The 18,498-nt window shown below is 41.1% G+C and overlaps 1 protein-coding gene across 1 annotated transcript in view; it reads left to right on the top strand.

Annotated features, from left to right (window-relative positions):
• Window positions 1-9,532: 9,532 nt before the first annotated feature.
• si:ch211-210g13.5 (inactive phospholipase C-like protein 2) overlaps window positions 9,533-18,498 on the top strand; it is a 68,884-nt gene continuing 59,918 nt past the window's right edge. The window contains exon 1 of the mRNA XM_031729891.2: window positions 9,533-10,376. Within this exon, the coding sequence (XP_031585751.1) occupies window positions 10,074-10,376 (303 nt within the window). The 5' untranslated portion in view covers window positions 9,533-10,073. The remainder of the gene's footprint in view (window positions 10,377-18,498) is intronic.

Genomic DNA, 18,498 nt, shown 5'->3' with positions numbered 1-18,498 from the left:
GAGGACGGGGGTGCCTACTGGGGTCAGCCGGGGAGCTGGCCCTAAGGAGGGGCATTTTGCCCCTCCCTTCTTTTCCTCCCCATCCCCGGCTGCCTCCCTCTTCCCGCTCCACCACACCCACCCACACAGGTAGGGCCTTGGGGTGCGGGTGTGTTACCAGGGTGCAGGGAGGCATTCCCCCCTCTGTCCCCTTCTGGCCACCTGCGCCTCAATTTTATTTCACAACTTAGACATCCACATTATTCACACTCTCATAACACACACACACACATATGTAGGGCCTTGAGGGTGACCACGTTAACGGCGTCCAGAGGACGGTCTGTGTATTCAACCCTACCTCTGGCGCCGGTGCCCACCTCTCAATTTTAAATCCATGTAGACATTGAGGGTTCTCGGGAGGGGCCGTGCTAACACCTGCTGCTCTCTGGCAGCAGCACCATGCCCTCCTTGTTTTAAATGCACTTTAGAACAACACGCAGCAACACTACACACGAGCGGGAGGAGGGAGGTATGGGGTCTTCACACACCCCGTTCTCTACTAGCCATCGGGGCGGGGGCTGGGAGGAGGTGTTGGCCGTCCGATTGGCCTCCCTGCTACTGCAGAGCCTGGGCGGTCTGCTTGCCTCCACCCCGGGGAAAGGGTCACATATCTTGGGTCTGGGTGCTGCTTCCCCTGGGGGGCGAGGGTACCTGGACCCGGCATAGAGTATGTTTGGGGAGTATGATTGTGTGTACATGTCTATGTATGTCTGTCCCTACGTTGGGTGAGTGCTGAGTGTTTGTATATGTGTGCATGAGGGTGGGAAAGCATGTTTATGTCTGTGTGTGCCTGTTTGTCTGTGTCTATATGTCAGGTCGGGTCTTAGACTCCACCTCCTGGGTACTCCCAGGCCCTCCAAGTGTGGAGGCCTATCTCCCCTCACCACACCCCTGCTGGTAACTGATGCCCTCAGGGGTTGGTGCATTGGTGGTTCTTGGTGTCCGGGCTGGGCGCTCAGGTATGCACCAGCTCACTCCCGGTGGCTAATTGGCGGGCCTGGTGCCTGTCGCCGGTCAGGCCTCTTCCGAGCAAGGGGGCCCTCGGGCCTCCGGCCTCGGGGCCTGCAACTCGGTTCACTCTGGCACAGCTGGCTGCCGGCAGAGCCGGCGGGCACGCCGGTGCAGCCCCTCTGGCTTCTGCTCCGTGGCTACTGGGTGACCCCTCGCCTGGGGATCTCCTCAGCCCTTCCCAGGAAGGTGGCACGGATGCCCTCCGTGTGGTCCTCCTTGGGCTCTCGCACTCTGGGGCCTCTGGATGTCTGGAGCCTGGATCTCCTCCATGCCTGCTTCATGCCCTGGGGACGGGCTATGGGCCTCCACACCCTCTAGCAGACCGTTACATGGGGAAACCTTTTGTATACAAGCGCGTTGATCCACACAGGTGTGCACACGGGTGTTCACTGTTCGTAGACAAACTACACCTTTCTTAGCTGCTACTTCAAAGCACATTGTGCGCTGTCTGTCCTGCGTGCTGCACAACAACTTTCAATATTTAGTATTTACTGCTGTTCACACTTAGCTAGATTAACGTGATGGTGTTGTGTTTAGTATGTTGCTTTGGTTTTTTTTTTTGCTTGTCTTCTCCTTTTTCTCTCAACAGGTGATCCAGGAGATTTTTTTTTTTTTCTCTCTCTTTGTCTTTGTAAGTGCCCTTTCTCACTGTCCCTTTTCCTTCTGTTTTTCTTTTCCTTCCTCTCTTTTTTCTCCCTTTCCTATCCCCCAGTCATGTCTGTCCCATCTGTAACAACTGAAAATAAAATAAATAAAAATAACTAAGTTTGATCAAATGGACCAATACGGCAATGCCATGATGATCCATTTGGCAAAATAAATCCATTTGGTATCCTTGTTGGTCTTCAGACAACAATTCTGACGGCTAAAGAACCAAATGGGACAGACAAAAAAAAAAAAAAAAAAGGAAATGCCATGAAGGTGAGTGTTATGTAACCCAGTAAATCATGAAAAATGAAGTTTAAATGTCTGGTGGAAAAAGACACCCATTTCTTCATGACAGTGTAGATTTCTGACATTTGGTGTAAATTTAAACATGTAACAATTTGATTATTACTAAAGACTTTTTACTGATCCATCTCATGTGTAGCTTTCTGGATTTCACACTTATTCGGCTACATGCTTATTTATTATATAGGCTATACAGTACATAAAATCAAAATTGGCATTTTTTATGTAACTGAAACATTATTTGGGCCCAAGCCAGTAAGAAAGTTACAGACTATGTTTTATAGGAAACATGTATACCTGGTCCATTTGATGCATTTAAACCATATATAGTACATATTACAGAATTTGCACCGTGTATGTGTAAAAAAAAAAATGACTTTGAGTTTGCCACCCTAAGAAAAAATCGCTAGATCCACGCTGGTGTCTTCCTCTATTTGGAAGGAAATTATTTCACATGCTGGGACTCTCTCTCTCTCTCTCCATATATATATATGTAAGCTCGTTTCTGCCATCTGGTGGAGGCAGGAAACATGGCTTTGTGGGGGTTTTGGGGCTAAAATGTCACTTATCTGGCTTGTGTCATGCCTAGATAAGATAAGATAAGAATTATTTTTCATTGAATTTTGTAAAAATTAACCACATTCTGCCGAAATTCTTTTACTGTTGCTTTTTATTTAAACAAATAAACAAACTATTGTTAAAGCTTAAAGGCTTGAGTTTGCATATGAAGACTCAAGTAGAAGTTTTCCTGTAGAAATTGGGCCCAAAATAATTTACAGTACAGAAGGGACTGTAGAATAACTGCAGGTAGGTCCATAAGTTTATAGACAATGGCACATTTTGGGGGTAATTTTGCCACTTTACACTTCCACCTTTACATGTCCACATTCAACATGTGATTAAAGTGAAGACTTCCAGTCTTAATTTAACAAGTTTGATAGACAATAATTCTGATAGACAATAATTCTGATGGCAAAAGAACCAAACGGGACAGGTTAAAAAAAAAAAAAAATTTTTTTTAACAAGTTTGTTTGATTTTTATACATAGTCCCACATTTTCACTGAGTCAACCGTAAGTGGACTGGCAATCAGTTTGATGGCCAAGTCAGGCCCATTCCCTGAGTATCCATGACAAAGTCTGGATTAGATTTGGAGTTGATTCCAAGAGTTGAATTTCTATTTAGTTGCTTTTCACTGGAACTCTTAGTATGAAGTGCAAAGAGATGTTAATGCGAGGAGGACATCAATAGGCCAATAAACCTATCTGAGACATAGGAAAAACTTCATGAGTGACAAAATGAAGAATCTGGTAAATTCTTTTATATTCTTTTATTAATGGATTGGCTGGTTCTGCAAAACAAAAGACAATTAAGGTGAATTATGACAGAATTCTACAATCCAGTCAATGTCTCTATGAAGTTAAATATAAAAGGTTAACAACAGTGTTAGGCAACAAAACAAGCAACAAGCAAAATTGGAGATTTTCCTACAATGATTTTCAACACTCATCCCAGCGCTCTGAAGGAAATAAGGAGACGAACAGAAACAGCTTGTGATCTGAAGCATGGTGGGGGCAATATTATGGCATGGGCACGTATGGCTGATCCCTGCATTTGTTGATGTTGTGATTGCTGATATAAAAAGCAGGACGAATTCTGAAATGTACAGGGCTTTACTTTCTGATTAGTTTTCCAAATCCTGCAAAACCGACAGAAATTGTTAAAAATTGGATATTATTTGAAGACTAAGTCACAACCCAGTGACGCATGCTTAGTTACTGTAGACAAAACTGAATGTAGACTAAAGGCGGCTGCAGTAAAGGCCCGGCAGAACACCTTAAAGGAGATATGGCATTTGATGATGTCCATTGATCGTAGCTTTCAGGCAGTCATTGATTGCAAAGGATTTTTATCAAATATTGAAAAAAAAATCTTTATTTAAAAAATATATTTTTCCTAATTAGTACTGAACCTCGTAATTAAGGGAATTATGCATTATAATGGCTGCAAGTCCCAGTTAATGCAATATTATTTGATTTCAAATCCATGGTGTACAGAAGAAGAATTGCCCCAAAAATGATACAATTAAATCAAATAATAAATCCTGAAGATAGACAAAGTGAGATATATGAGATTATGCTTTTATAATTAGGCTATAGTAATTATGCTGTGTCCATTTGCAATGCAAGTAATAAAATACATGATATATGTGAGTTATGAGGGCGCAGATTGTTTTGTAAACTGCTAGGTCAACCAAAAAATAATATACTCATTTTAAAGTGTGGTTATTTCCTTATGCTTCGATGCGTGCCCAATCATCCAGGTAAGGAAATCCCAAAAAGTTGATTCTGTTCTGCTCATGAAAGGATGATACTTTATTTTCCATCTATAGTTGTGTAACTACACATAGATATAAGTCAGCACATTTTCTGAGTTAAGGGCATAAAAATAAAAGTATATATTTTGACTTTGTAAATTGTTACTGTGTCTCCCTTCTTTGATGTCCTAAATGAGCCTAACATGAGGGTGACAAATTTTATGACACATATATTAAAAAACACATTGATTCATGATATTAACAGCAAATCATTCGAGGACAGTCAGCTAAAATTAAACAAAACAGGAAACTTTTAAAAGAAGCAGCTGTTAGTCGTATTCTCTACTTTAATAATCTTTATTCTAGCTTTTATGAGCCAAAATAAAGAGCCACCACTAGATGTCAGTAAAGTCCACAGGATCAGAAAAGGGCCACCTATTCAGTGCTTGTTGTTAAATTTCAATTGATAAAGTGCAGATTATTAACAAAGCTTATTCATGCAGACTGATATCTGTTGACTGGAAAGGTCTACGTGTTGATGGCTTGGGTCTTATTCATAGCACTGAGCTGGCTTCTTTTCACATACAAATATGGTCATAGTGCAGAAGATCTTTTTGCATCTAAATAATGCCTCCCATTGGCCTGTGGGATATTCAGGTATTTTTAGGTGTCCTGTATATTTGGTAACCTATCTTCTGGTAATCCCGCCCCTTCCATCCCGGTCACTTCTTTGCTACTGTTAGCATGCCCTTTTCCTGTCTGAATACCATTTCTGAAGATCCTGGTACACTGATGTCTGATTCACTCCTGACATGCATGCTATTCATGTATATAGGTTGTTCTCTTCAGAACCTGTATCCATATCCACATTTTCAATAATCTGGCTAAAGAGGTGCTTGTCTTGGTCCTATGATGGATAAAAAGTACAGCTTTTTCTTTTGAAGCACATAGGAGGAATAGCAGAATTGCAAAAACTGATTTCACCTGATAAGGTAAAAGACTTTCTTGTCCATTGTTGCTTCTATTCACATTATCAGGCAGCGTAATCATTACGCTGTGTACAAAGAGTATTTCAATTATTTACTGTCTAATATTAAGTCATGAAAAATTGTCCTCAATATTTTGGCCCTCCCTGGGCCAAGATTAGGCCACTGTCAGTGGGGTAAATTGAGCTCAGTTTCCCCCATTATTCAGAGGAGTCATTATCTAATGATCTTCTGATTTATTACTTTGTGAACAAAGCTGATCATCAAATTACTACATCACTACAATGCACATAATGATAACTGGCAAGGCTATCGGCAAGGTTTCGACAAGCACTCCAAATAGACATATAGTAAAGGCTAGTGAACTGAAGATGAGAAATACATCTGATAATAGATCATCGCAGAGCAAGAAACTCTTCTTTATGAGCAATGAAATCAGTTCTTCAGATTGTGAAAGTGAAGTTGATGATGCATCGAAAGCTCAGGCACCAAAGACGACTTTAAGGGTGACTTTATTCTAGTCAAAACGAGTGTCAAGATGTGTATCATTTACTTCATCTCGCACACTGATGCAACTGATAGCTGATTAGGCATCGACAGCGCTGCCTTCGTAGCAGATCAAAAGATGTTGTTGTCGAGAAGTTATCTTAACCAAGATATGTTTAGAGCTGAGATACAAGAAGCAGCAAGCTGTACACCCATGCTGCCTCGGGTGAGCAAGTGCAACATTAGTCAAACAGTTGAACTAGTTGACAGTCCACATTTCCCATTTTTAGCATTTTATGTAAACTTCTGCGCACATGGTACTCTTTCTATAATTGTCGTAGCCACGAATCTATCTATCAAGTTATCTATACAGTAAGATGTAAGCTGGCTGTTTACCTCTGGAGAAAAAATCTTCACTTTGGAGAACAGTGTGTGAAAATATGCAAGTAATAAGTAATGACACAAATGGCCCTCTCCCTAACTTGCCCAGTCTCTCCCTGTCCTGTCGTGGGAACTACCACAAACATGTTTTAAATATGTTGCAAGCTGTTTATTGTTCCATCTGTCAGTTTGATGAGTTTGTCAACACAACAGTGTCACTTTAAGATTGTGTAGTGTGTCGACATGAAGGATCGGCTTGGTCATTGGCATTGCAGCTGGCTAGTTATCAGACAGTGATCTCTTTTGACTTTGTCCTTAAAAAAATCAATTGGAAGTGCACAATTAGTGTGTAAAAAAAAAGCACAGTTCTAAAAAAACGTATCTAATGTTCATTCTTTTATTCGTGGTTTCGATTCCTGATTAACCAATTATCACATGTGCTAGCACAGGAAGTGGTGACAAAGATCAGGAAGACACACCCTCCGCTCCCCATCTGTGAATATCATGAACTTCCTCTATAGATAGTCATCGCTGATATTTAGAGTTCTCATTTCTCACCATATACTAATATATGCCTTGCTGTTGCGGTTTCATTTAAATGTCTGAGAAGGCGACTCCTCCCAGCCCTCAGGGAGGAGAGAGCCGTTAGATGCTTGCAGGTATGGCAACGGCGATTCCATTGGCCTGAACCTGGCAGCTACTGCAACAGCAGGGAGCAGCGCCTTACTGTATACAGCTATGGCTGACATCCTGCCACAGGAAACTATAACAAACCTCAATGGTAAAAAACAAGGTGTTATTTTAGAGTATCACTGCCATTTCAATGTTTAAAACTGCTGATGCGGCCTGCTCTGTAATTCTCTTTCTTGCTCACAGTTATTTTAGCTCATTTTACTCTCAGTCAAACAAAATGATGTTTATTTAGTTCCTGTGATTCTGATGTGGTAATTCATTGGGCCTCGATGCCCACAGTGAGTAAAGAAGTATATCACAGCTCAATCTAACATACAGTTAATGTGGGTGGATAATGCCCCTTTAAAAAGACTGACTGTGGTCACATCTTGGGAATTCTTTTGAACTATCACTTGAGTTTGGAGACCGGTCGTCTGAGGCCTTTTCACATTAAAGTGAGACAGCTGGGGTGGGTGGGGAAGCTTTTAAAAGCAGGATTTTTGCTAAATAATTTCTGAGAATGCATAATACATGACCCTCAGAGATCGCGAAGGGAAAGGAGGGAGAGCAGCGAGCGAATAAGGGGAAGAAAAGGGTAGAAGCCTCTAGCTTCTCTTTTAAGAAGTCACTGCCTATTTATATCAGCAGTCGTTTCATTCTCTCATCCCCTTGCCACATCCTACCTGTCCTTGAGAAGAAGCTGTAGGGTGCTTGCATATTTTTTTAATGTATAGGAATGCATCGTGGTCTCAGACTGAGTAGAAACACAGGCATCCTGAATGAGAACTTTAATTTCTACAGACCTTCATACCCTTTGAACACATCTGATGATTGTATACTGTTCACAATAATCTTGTGTGTGTCTCCTGTGGGTGTTGTGATTTAGCAGACATAATTTCTCCACGGTATGCAGCATTCACGTAAAAGATAACCACCCAAATATAGAACCAAATCTGCTCGTGATATAGAGATGCTTTTGCACTGATAAGTCTGGCCACATTTCACAAATCTGAGCATAAGTCATGCTCTCTGCTGCACATGTCTCTTCATATACAGATTGGACATGATTTGATTTGCCTTCTTAGTGGGTTATAAAGGAGGCTGCTTATCCCAGCTCAAGGGCTATAGCTCAAGTGATGATGTGAGTTGGTCTGACACTGAATGTTACACCCCTCATTGTTGTAGTTTTTCTCGTCTGACCTCAGAAATGTCAGCAGATGCTCAGTTTGTGGTATGTATGCGGCTGTATGACAAGAGTATTTTCAGTTTACTTTGTGAATATTAAGAATATTGTAAATGAGCTCTGAATACTCAGTGTCCTCTGTTGTGTCGTCCTTCCTGCTGATTGTCCCTAAATTAGTACATAAGTAGGGAAGGGAGAGTTGGGAAGGTCATCCTTGCATGCTACATGAAGAGTGATAATATAACATTGAAAAAGAGCAAGAGTTCTGGCATTAGCTTTAACTGCAAAACATGAAGTAATTAAACAGTGTACATATGCACATCATAAGCACGATTGGCATCATTTAAACTACAATAAGTACGTAAATGTGGAAATGTACTTTATTGCCCTGAATATCCAAAAACCACCCAGGAAATTAGGACACTGTGTTTCTGAGGCTAGATCTGGTCATTATCATACAGTTGCTGCTGCAGGACTGACCTGTATGCTCCAGTCTGCACCACCTCAGGAAATTAACAGATGATGAAATTTTGGCACCATATAATGCCAAGGGATAAGTTACACAGTATTTAAGATGTTGAGCCACAGCATCCTGCCTGCACAGCTTCAGTGTGTGCCTGGGGTATTGATTTTACAAGTCTCTGGATCCCTGCTGCATGCTGCTGATGGAACATTATTCTTCTAAAAGATATTCCCCTTATTTGGTGTTTTGATAATTATGGTGGAACTTGCGATTTATATAATGTCTATATTCAACCCAACCATTCAGTATCCCCGTGTGTCATCTGAACGAGTGCATTCACATCAGGACAGAAATGTTTCTTCATAGGATTAAAGAAATCACCCAGAAGAACTGGTATTCATCAGCAGTGACCCTTCCCTCTATGGGAACCAGTGGACCCAATTCATGTAAGCAAAATCCCCCGATACAGTGTGGGCTCAAGGGCCCAGGTATTTATTTTTATAAAACACCCACTTCTTTCCCACTAGATTAATTTGGATTAAAGATTTGACCACGTTTGATGTTGTTTAAATAAATTTTTATGTATTTTTGACCTCAAAGGTTGGTGTATTTTCCTTTTTCTATTGGTTTTTGCAATAAAACCATATGGGTACTGATAAAGAAATTCTTAAAGCTGATCTTCACTAAAATGAGGAGAATGAGCTAGAGTAAATCGCTGTATTTTAAATTGTAGTTTTAAGATTATTTTTTACATTTTTGATTTTTACATTTTCTTCTTGGCTCTTTTATAGGCTTCCTAGAGCGTCCTCTAGTGGAGCCTGCAGCCTGCTTGGCAGAGAGAGTTTGTGAGTTAGTTACGAGCGCTTAGTTTGACAAAAATGTCTTTTTTTTTTCCTACTAAAACATTAAAACTGTAGAAATGTTAAAATGCTCACCCCAAATTCCAGAACACTCACACAAACGTGGTGGGCTTGCTTCAAATCTTAATGACTCTGCGCGCGCACGTCACGGAATCGAGCCGTGATTGCGCACCCGACACTGGATGGAGTGGTACACGCACTTGTCCGTGTGCGCACGCGTTTATGCGAGTGCGCTCTCACGTTCTTGAATTTGTCCCGCGGATGCCTGAGAGGGGAAGATCTCCTCCAGTTTGCAAGCACTGCAAAAGTGTTGCTGGCACGAGGCGATGCGCGCACTGAGTCTAGAGAAGCGGACGTGGTGAGACAAACAGATTTTTTTGAGGGCACGGAGACGAAACTGCAAGCGATAAACAGGAACGACATCATCAAACCCCGATCATAACTCTGTATTTCCATTTTTTATGAGCACGAGCTTACAGAAAGCGAAGCGGGGGACGTCGCGCGTGTGGGGTGCACCGTCTACTTGTTATTTCACCAGGACAGTTCAGTCTGACCGGCCCGGCTCTCGAGTACCAACGCTGCCGTGCGCTCCGATGATGGACCAACCTCGGTAATTCAGTGAAGGAGACGAGCCGCCCCGGATGACAGCAAGTCCACCGTGGTTTGAGAAAATGGGTTGTTTTTACATTGTGGCGGGGAGGGCTCTGCTGTAACACCGGCGGATCATGGCAGGGGTACACGCTTCAGATGGGGTGTCGGGACATTTATTGGATCCTGCCATCAGCGCCCCGCCAGCTCAGGGCGCGACCAACGCTGCGGGGATCACCGGCGATGCGGCCGCTCTGCCTCTGACTGGTACCCGGACGTACTTGGAGGTGTCGGCCGCCGCTCAGGGGTACGGGGCGGAGGGAGTTTACACCAATGGACGGTACAGGGACCACGGCAGTCCAAGGATCGGGAGTGGCAGCCGTGATAATTCAGCGGAGAGAAGTCAGGGAGCTGGAAACACACCTTGCGGCATCATGAAGGTTGGCGTTTAAAGCACTTATTCTCATTGTCACCGATCCTCAAGGTGACACAAGGGGAATTTGCAAAGTGGCGGTGCTACAGCTGTAAAGCAAAGCAGCCAATGTGTGCAGACTTCCAGAGTTTCCGTAAATGCCCCATAAAAAATGAGAATTAGGCAGCTTTTAGTTTTGCAGCGCCCCGTAGAACTTCGGCACAATGTCAAAATTCATAAATTCATAAATTTCATAAAGCCGAAAAGTTCGTTAAGGTTTCTGTAGAACATCTTTATTTTGTTTTTCACGTGTGGATTTTCCTGCTCAGTGTCAAACCAGTCGGGACACTTTCAGTCACCTTGAAAACCTGATATAAGGTTACCGTAAAGGTCCGTATTATATTAATATTAGTTATCCTTAGGTTGTATCTGAACTGGAATTTGTTACAGGGGTAAGAAATGTGGGAGTGGAAGAAAGTCGAATTGATGGTGTGTAGAATTTGGTGTCCTTTGAAACTTTTTTTCCCACAATATAAATTTAGATCGTTGGCCAGGGCATACGCATTTCTTCTTATAGCTCCTTCAGTAATGGATAGTGTCATTCTAATGTTTTTAATGGCGCCCAACCCTAATTAGTGCTCCCATTACTAGAGGTTAATTAACTTGTCTTCCGCAAACCTGCACTGTCAAAATGGCAAGTTTCCTCATGTTATATATAATGCGACCCTACATGCTTTTAGTAGGCTACTGCATAATATCTGCCTTGTTGCAGTCTGTTAGCACGACAGACCATCATGGGGTCTCTGGTGGATATAGAAATATTATGGAGGTGGGACACACTGGAGAGTTGCAGTCTGTCATATCAGACTCAGCTTGCATAGCAACTGACAGCATGCAGGCAGGTTATTTGTTACCCCCCATTATTGGATTTCCCCTGAATGTGAACAGACACAAAGTACTCTCCTTCAGACCTTCAAAAAATGAACTTTCATATGTAAAATCCACTGCAAATTCCACTTATAGTGCCAGTAAAATACCTATAAAGGAGCCATTATTTGCAGCTTACATTCCTTAAAAAACATATATTTGTCACAAACAAAAGATGATCTCAAACCTCAGGTTTGTTTGTTATTCATAACAAACCTTCAAGGCTGATGGCTCATTGGAATCAACAAAAAAACCCAAAAAAAGAATACAGTAGGTATTTGAATATCCGGAATTACATGAAATATCTGTGAAAAAGGCTTATCATTAGTGTTACTTAATTACAAGTGATACCTTTTTGATGCAGTATGGTCTCTTCTGAGAGGTGCACTGATGTTTCTGAGGCTATTTTTTTCTGCTGGATGTCCGTGTGCACTTGACTGCATCATGCATGTCCTTGGTGAAATAAAATAGAAGGCACATAAGATAGAATTTTGGACCGACAAGAAGGCCAGACTGATAAAAACACAAGGAAACTATAAACTGGCCATAGTTTGAATTCCCTTTTTTATGTTACACGTTACATGGTACAGTGTTAAGTTTAGAAAAGTCCTCTGCTCTATAAGGTTACTATGATACTTCAAATATTGTTACAGTTGCTTGTCTTGACATGTAGAAGAACGTGTAGATATTCGCCAACAGATATTCATATCTTGAAACGTTGATACTTTCTAATCTTCATCGTGCATCCAAGTAGGGTTTAATTTCTCTGGTCAGCGCTAGAACGATGCACTCCACTAATAAGATAACGATAAAGTATACACTGGTCAAGCAGGGCATGGTGGGAAAATAGATCAACCATTCTGTGCAGTTGGTTTCTGTATAGCTTCAGTGCACCAGTCTGCTTTTCAGCGGTTTACTGCATGTATGTTTAGGGCAAGGTCTAAAAGGTGAAGGGGTTGTGGGTGCATGTGAATCAGGAAGCAAACGAGCTATTGCAGCATTGCATCAGAACATTAACTTGGCCCTCGGTATGCAAATCTTGGAAGGAAGGAGTTTGCATGTCTGTCCTCTTCTAATTTCCTCAGCGGGGTGACATTTTCGTGGTGGAGAGACTGCAAAGTGGCTGGGGAGGTGGGGAGGTGGGGGGTGTTTGTGATGCAGCCTTGTTATGTAATGTCGGACTGTGGACAGCTGCAAGGCCGGCTCCAGCCTGGCTGCAGGGTGGAGGGGACTAACAACTAGCGTAGCTAGTGAAGCAGCAACCAGTGTTTTATGAAGAATGTAAGGCGGATATTCTTGCAAGTCAACAGAATATACAGTACATTTAGCATATTGTTCCATTCATCTTTATGCATTCTAGATGTTTTTTTTTTTTCAGGCGAGTACAGGCAAGGTAAAGCATTTCGACCTGCAAAGTCAGGTTCTAATTTATTAGAAAAGCACAGACATAAATGATATAAACCCACTTTGACAAAAAATAAAAATCAATACGGGTCACACCGTTATCAGTTGTTCTTGCATAAGAACATCTCACCCTTTCACCTCTTTTCTCTTTTGCCACGAGAGGCAGGACATCACTTCAAATTTTCATTGATCTCATGTAATAGATTTGAGTCAAAATGACCCACTGTACCCCTCCCCACCTCCAGAATGCAATAGAATACTTTAAAAGAGCCCGACCTTGCGAGGGGATTAAATCATTGAGTGAAGTGAATGTCCTGGATGAAGATAGGGGCAGGTAAATGCTATGTTCAAATAATCTCAGATGAGACATTCAAGTTATTTACATATTTGCATGCAACTCATGCAATTTAAAGATAGATGCTGAGAATGTTTTTCTGTTATCTAAAGGACAAAATGTTCTCTGGGTTAAAACCAAGAAACAAAAGATTTTTGGCACTCTTGTCTCTGTTAGAGAAAAGCGTTCTGCCAAATAATTCCAAATAATCCTCGGCGCTGAAATGTTCCTTTCAATCTCAAGGTCATAGCCCTCCACATATTTATCATATAAATAGAAAGAGCAGTTTATTACTGTGTTGACTACCCCTGATCTCGATAACAAATCCAGGACATCTTTCCCTTGTCTCAGCCAGATGACCTGTATGGTATCAGTGTTAAAGCTGACCAGGCAGATATCAGTGGATTTCATAACGCTCCAAGGTTGATGAGGGAGCAGTCCTAGTTCATGCCACAGGGGTTTTGTAAGATTAATTGGGAATGGTCACCATGACATGAACTGTTATTTCAATTTGAATCTCCTTAGAATTATTTCTGCAGGATTCTTGCAGTTTGATTGTATTTTTCAGTATACTGACTTGGAGCATGCTTCCTTACTTTTTACAAGAACACAATAACAGAATTCTTCGAAGACAGATCTTCTGGTTTGTATTATTCCAGTGAAATTTAAAACATTTCGAACACCTGGATAGAAACATAGCTGTAGGGGATCTTTCGCGTATGAGACAGTGTCTTAAATCTCTGCCTCTGAGTCTGGCTATTGTTTCACTAATGTGAGTTTTGTCTGATCCTTTCCAGGGCTGTGGACAACTCAGTACAAGCCTGAACTAATAACACTGATTACATATAGAGGGATCATCTGAGATGATGAAAATGAGAATTGGAATAAGAGCCTGTTTATGCATCACTACTCCCATCACAGGGTTTATGAAAAATAATAGCTTTCTCCAGAAACTTACTTTAAAGGGAATATGGGTGCAGATAACTGAAGTTTAGGTAAAATGTGTGTCTGTTCATGGATTTCAAAGAGCATAAGTAATTCCCATGTGTCCTGCAGCAGCAACTTGTACTAAACGCCTAGATATTTTTGGAAGGCAGAGATCTGCACTGCGTTGAAAAAGAGGCACCAGAAGATGTGAAGTGGTGATTACAGACGTCTGGGGCTGCTGAATCATCGCTCGCTCTCTTGGCTGGTTTTCTAAAAGCAGCAATCTACGAAAGACAAACATCTCGAATAGGCTTTATTGTATGTGAAATCGCAGCTTAGCATCAAACGGGGAGCTAAAGCATAAACAGTTTTGTAAAGGTCACTCACCAACAAGAAGCGAGAACAAGCTCACGATCAGCCAAATCCAGTTATTGAACAGCAGTGATTTTAGAGTGTAGAATTATGTGTGTTTTAAGGTTTTGACTTGCTATTTTAAGCATATTTGATAGGCATAACAAAACACTTTCCTCCCTTGAAGCTGACTTGCGTCATAAAGTATAGAAAGGACAAGCAGCATAAGTGCAGCGTGGTGTCATAGTGGTTAGCAATGGTGCCTCCCAGCAAGAAGGTTCCTGGTTGCATGAAAGTCTTTCGACTTTGAGGTGGTGACTCTAAATTGGTTGTGGATGTGACGTAGATAAAGCGCTTAAAGTGCAGAGAATAAAGCACTGTGTGAATGTGTGGTAAAATGTAGCTTGGAGGCTAAAGCGCTTTAAATGCCAGTACGTTCGATCTGGTCAATGGGAAAGTTTGATATGCTTGAGCCACTGTCTTTATTGGAGTTTTTGAAGCTTGGTTATAAACGCTTTCTAGAAACAGATTAAACTTATCCAGGTTATTATTGATGACTAGGCAAATTTCTAAATACAGTTCTAACAAAGATTTGGAGATTTTTATATCAGCTTCTTTAAAAATTGTTAAAAGGTCTCACGAACCAATCAAGTTTCTCTTGTACTTTTGGCCATTCATGTGCATGGAGCAAAGGTGCCTCCTAATCCTTTGTCCTGGTTTATTTCCTTGAAGGATAACAACTTTAACTATAACCCCAATTACCCATGTGTCAAATTGCAAAGAGATCAAACGAGAACAATTGATTTGATTGGACACCGTCAGGGAGTGTTTGAGGTGATGGCTTATCTTGATGATCCTTGAGGGATGTGCACAACAGTGATGTCATCAGAGGATAGGCAGGTTGTGTATGTAAATGTGGTACTCATGCCAGAGAAAATCTGCGGCTGAAACAATCCAGGCAGGGCATTGGTTTAAACATACACTATAGTAGAGTCTGGTATGGTCTTGGCTCTTCTGTAGAGTGGTTGTAAGGTTGAATAATGGTCAGATATGTCATCTGATCATTCCCAGGTTCATCTGAGCTAGGGGATGAGAGGTTTGAAAGATAACTAGAATATGTCTGTCAGAACTGCACCATCTCCATCAGGCTTTGCTTTTGCATGCTTTTACTGCCTTCATGCCACTTCCTCTCATCACATGTTTTTCTTCTGTCAATATACAGTAAGACAGAAAGTGAATGTAACAGCGCATCCTCAAGAGTACTTTATGTGAATGATGAAACAATTTGCAATCCTTTGCAAAATACAAAAGCTGCATGTTTCGAACCATGAACATATTGGACGGATGATGACTTTTTTTTAATGCCAATTGCATAATTAGTTCTGTTTGTTAGTAAGAATATTGACTGGTCCCCTCACTGATTCTCACTTAGAGTCCTGTGTGGAAAAAACATGCTTGTTTTTGATGCAGGTTTTTGGTACGAGCAGAACTGTTTGTTATCTTTGAATCTGAACATGCTGTAGAAATAGAGAGGGAAAAACCTCAAAGCAAAAGCTTCGCTGTCGGTACAAATGCTCTACTGTCATAAGGCTTATTTTACTGTTACTGTTCCACTGTGCAACTGTCAGAAAAACATGCCAGCATTGATAAAAGGAACAAAGGATTGGGAGGTTTACAATTCTTTTGGATTGGATCATTTCAACTGGAACCAGTCAAGCTGTTGTGGCTGATAATAAATGAAGCAGTAATAACTATTGAGTACAAATGGATAGGAATATGAAATCCCTACAGTATGGTGATCAGGATCACGTGTTACCACGATCACATATGCACATAGGCGCCTGTGTGCACAGACACACACTTACACAGAAATACAAGAGGAGAAAAGAAGGCTCGTGATAACATATATTAAAGTCAGTTTTTTCATTTCTTTTATTGACTCAGTCATTCTTAGGTTTGGTCTGTCAGATAGAGAGCTCTGTCTTCACGTTTGCATCATTTATTCATCCTCTTCTGCAGACAAGCCATGCCAGGGTGGTCAGGAAGACTTATCTCTGAGACTGAAATTTGAACATGAGGAGAACCTGAACAGTAGAGGGAATGATGTGAGGGATATGGAAATTTCTAACAGTTATATGCGACTAAAGACTGAACTTTCAGCCACATCTTTCTGTGAGAATACAATAAGATGAGAGAAAGTTAATATTGTAAGATAAGACCAGAGATTTGCTGGAGGAAGAAAGCGAGTCAGCATCTGACCGTCTGACCTTCTGGGTGGATTTACATGAAGGCATATCAGAGCTAGTATTATAAGTTTGTGTTAAAGATACTAATAAAGCTTAAAGTCTTTATCACTTGCAACAGTAATTCCCCTACAGGGAAAAAAAGAGTGTACTGCTGCACTTTTGTTGTCATATTTTTTGATTATGCAACACTGAAATACACCTTTTAGACTACTATACATAAATGAGGTCTTCACTGTTGTGAGCCTATCCTGGCTGTCATAGTGTAAGAAGCAGGGTACACCCTGGACAGGTTGCCGATCTGTTGCAAAGCTAAGGCACTTAGAAAGGCAACCCGTCAAACTGACAGCCAGTTTAGAATGATCAATTAACTTAACCCCATGCATGTCTTTGGACTGTGGGAGGAAGCTGGAGTATCAGGAGGGAACCCACAAGACACTGGAAGAACATACAAACAGACTGGGTTCAAACCCAGGCCCTTCCTGCTATCACCACGGTGCCGTCCCCCCTTTATTTGTGTATTTAATTAATTCATGTGGATTTCCATGAATGAACCAGTTAGCACTTGCATCGACTGCTTCTTTTGCTAAAATTTTTAGAACTTTAGGGTTCTAAAAAAAGGGTATGAGGCTTTATTGTCTCTACTCCAGCCTGTCTCATCAGCATTTTTATATCCAGCGCTGTCCTGCATCATGTTTGCTGTCTCCAATTGGTATAAGTTTCTACAGCTATGAACAGTGATTGATTTCAAGAGACCTGTAGCTTCATTATGCTGTCTGGTTTCAGTATTTCTTTCTTTTTGTCAGCGTGGACGCTCGTGTACTCGATTTCTGTGTACCCGCTGTGCTAGATATTTATTTATTAATTTTTTTTATGTGTGCTTTTCCGCTTCGAGGCGCTCACCATGTCAAGACCTAGCCAACCTCAAACCTCAGCATATTTATAGCTTTCATAATCGTGGGACTGAGCTTATGGTAATTCACACTGAAAGCTGGACTGCACAAGTGCATTTTTCTGCTTCTTAGATGAGAAGAGGAGCTTGCTTTGTTTTCACATCTCTGTTGATAGATGAACGGTGAAATTACTGTATTTTATAATCCGTTTTTGGCTTACAGTCAAATATTTGTGGTTTCAGGGTGTAAATCTCAATACTTCTTTTTGGTACTGACTGAAATGCATGTTCAACACAAAGTAACAAAACCTGCCAAGTAGACCAAAATATCGAAACTAAGTCTGATTCAGTTTGTAGTCTTCATTGTTTAGATTTTTAATCATTGATCAGACAGTTTCAAGTTTAATGCTTATTCTATTAGAGACTTTATTCATAATTGTGATTGCTTAACAAAACATTAAAGACATTAAATGTCCAGTAGAAATGACAAACAGCAGCAATGATTAGCTTGATGAAAATTACTGTCTCTAAAACTGATGCTCCTTTAAATGATCATTCAGATGATGCTTGTAGGCTGACTCTTTCCTCAGTCTTATTTAGAACCACAGCTTAATACACAGAGTGATATGAAATTTTCAGCCTTAACATTGAGTATTGTGCTTGTCAAGATGCCAACTTCAGGTAATCAGCGCAGAGTACTGTATAACCACAAACCTAATTGTGTGAAAATCATTGTGTGCACAATACCAAGCTGCCTTCACTTTTTGCGCTGCTTTAAAAAAACAAAACTAGTCCAATGCATTGCAAAAGCATTATTCAAATTGCCCAAAGCATTATGCAAAACTGATACTGGAAAACAAGACACATCATCTTTTGGGTGGTAAAAACTTGCATGATCAGGTTCCTGTCTACTAACTGTGCAACTGTTGTACTCACTGTTATGAATCTAACTACTGGAACTCTGTCGGTGTTCAATTACACATTTAAGCTTTTTGGGCTTTATGGTTAGTGATTGAAGCAGCACATCACCAATGCTCATAAACAGTATTGGCTAGAATCTAAAGGCCTGCTG

Source organism: Oreochromis aureus, linkage group 4 (assembly GCF_013358895.1).
Source record: "Oreochromis aureus strain Israel breed Guangdong linkage group 4, ZZ_aureus, whole genome shotgun sequence".
Lineage (NCBI taxonomy): Eukaryota > Metazoa > Chordata > Actinopteri > Cichliformes > Cichlidae > Oreochromis > Oreochromis aureus.
Note: the sequence above shows the minus strand (reverse complement) of the source record. Positions and strands in the feature narration are given on the sequence as shown.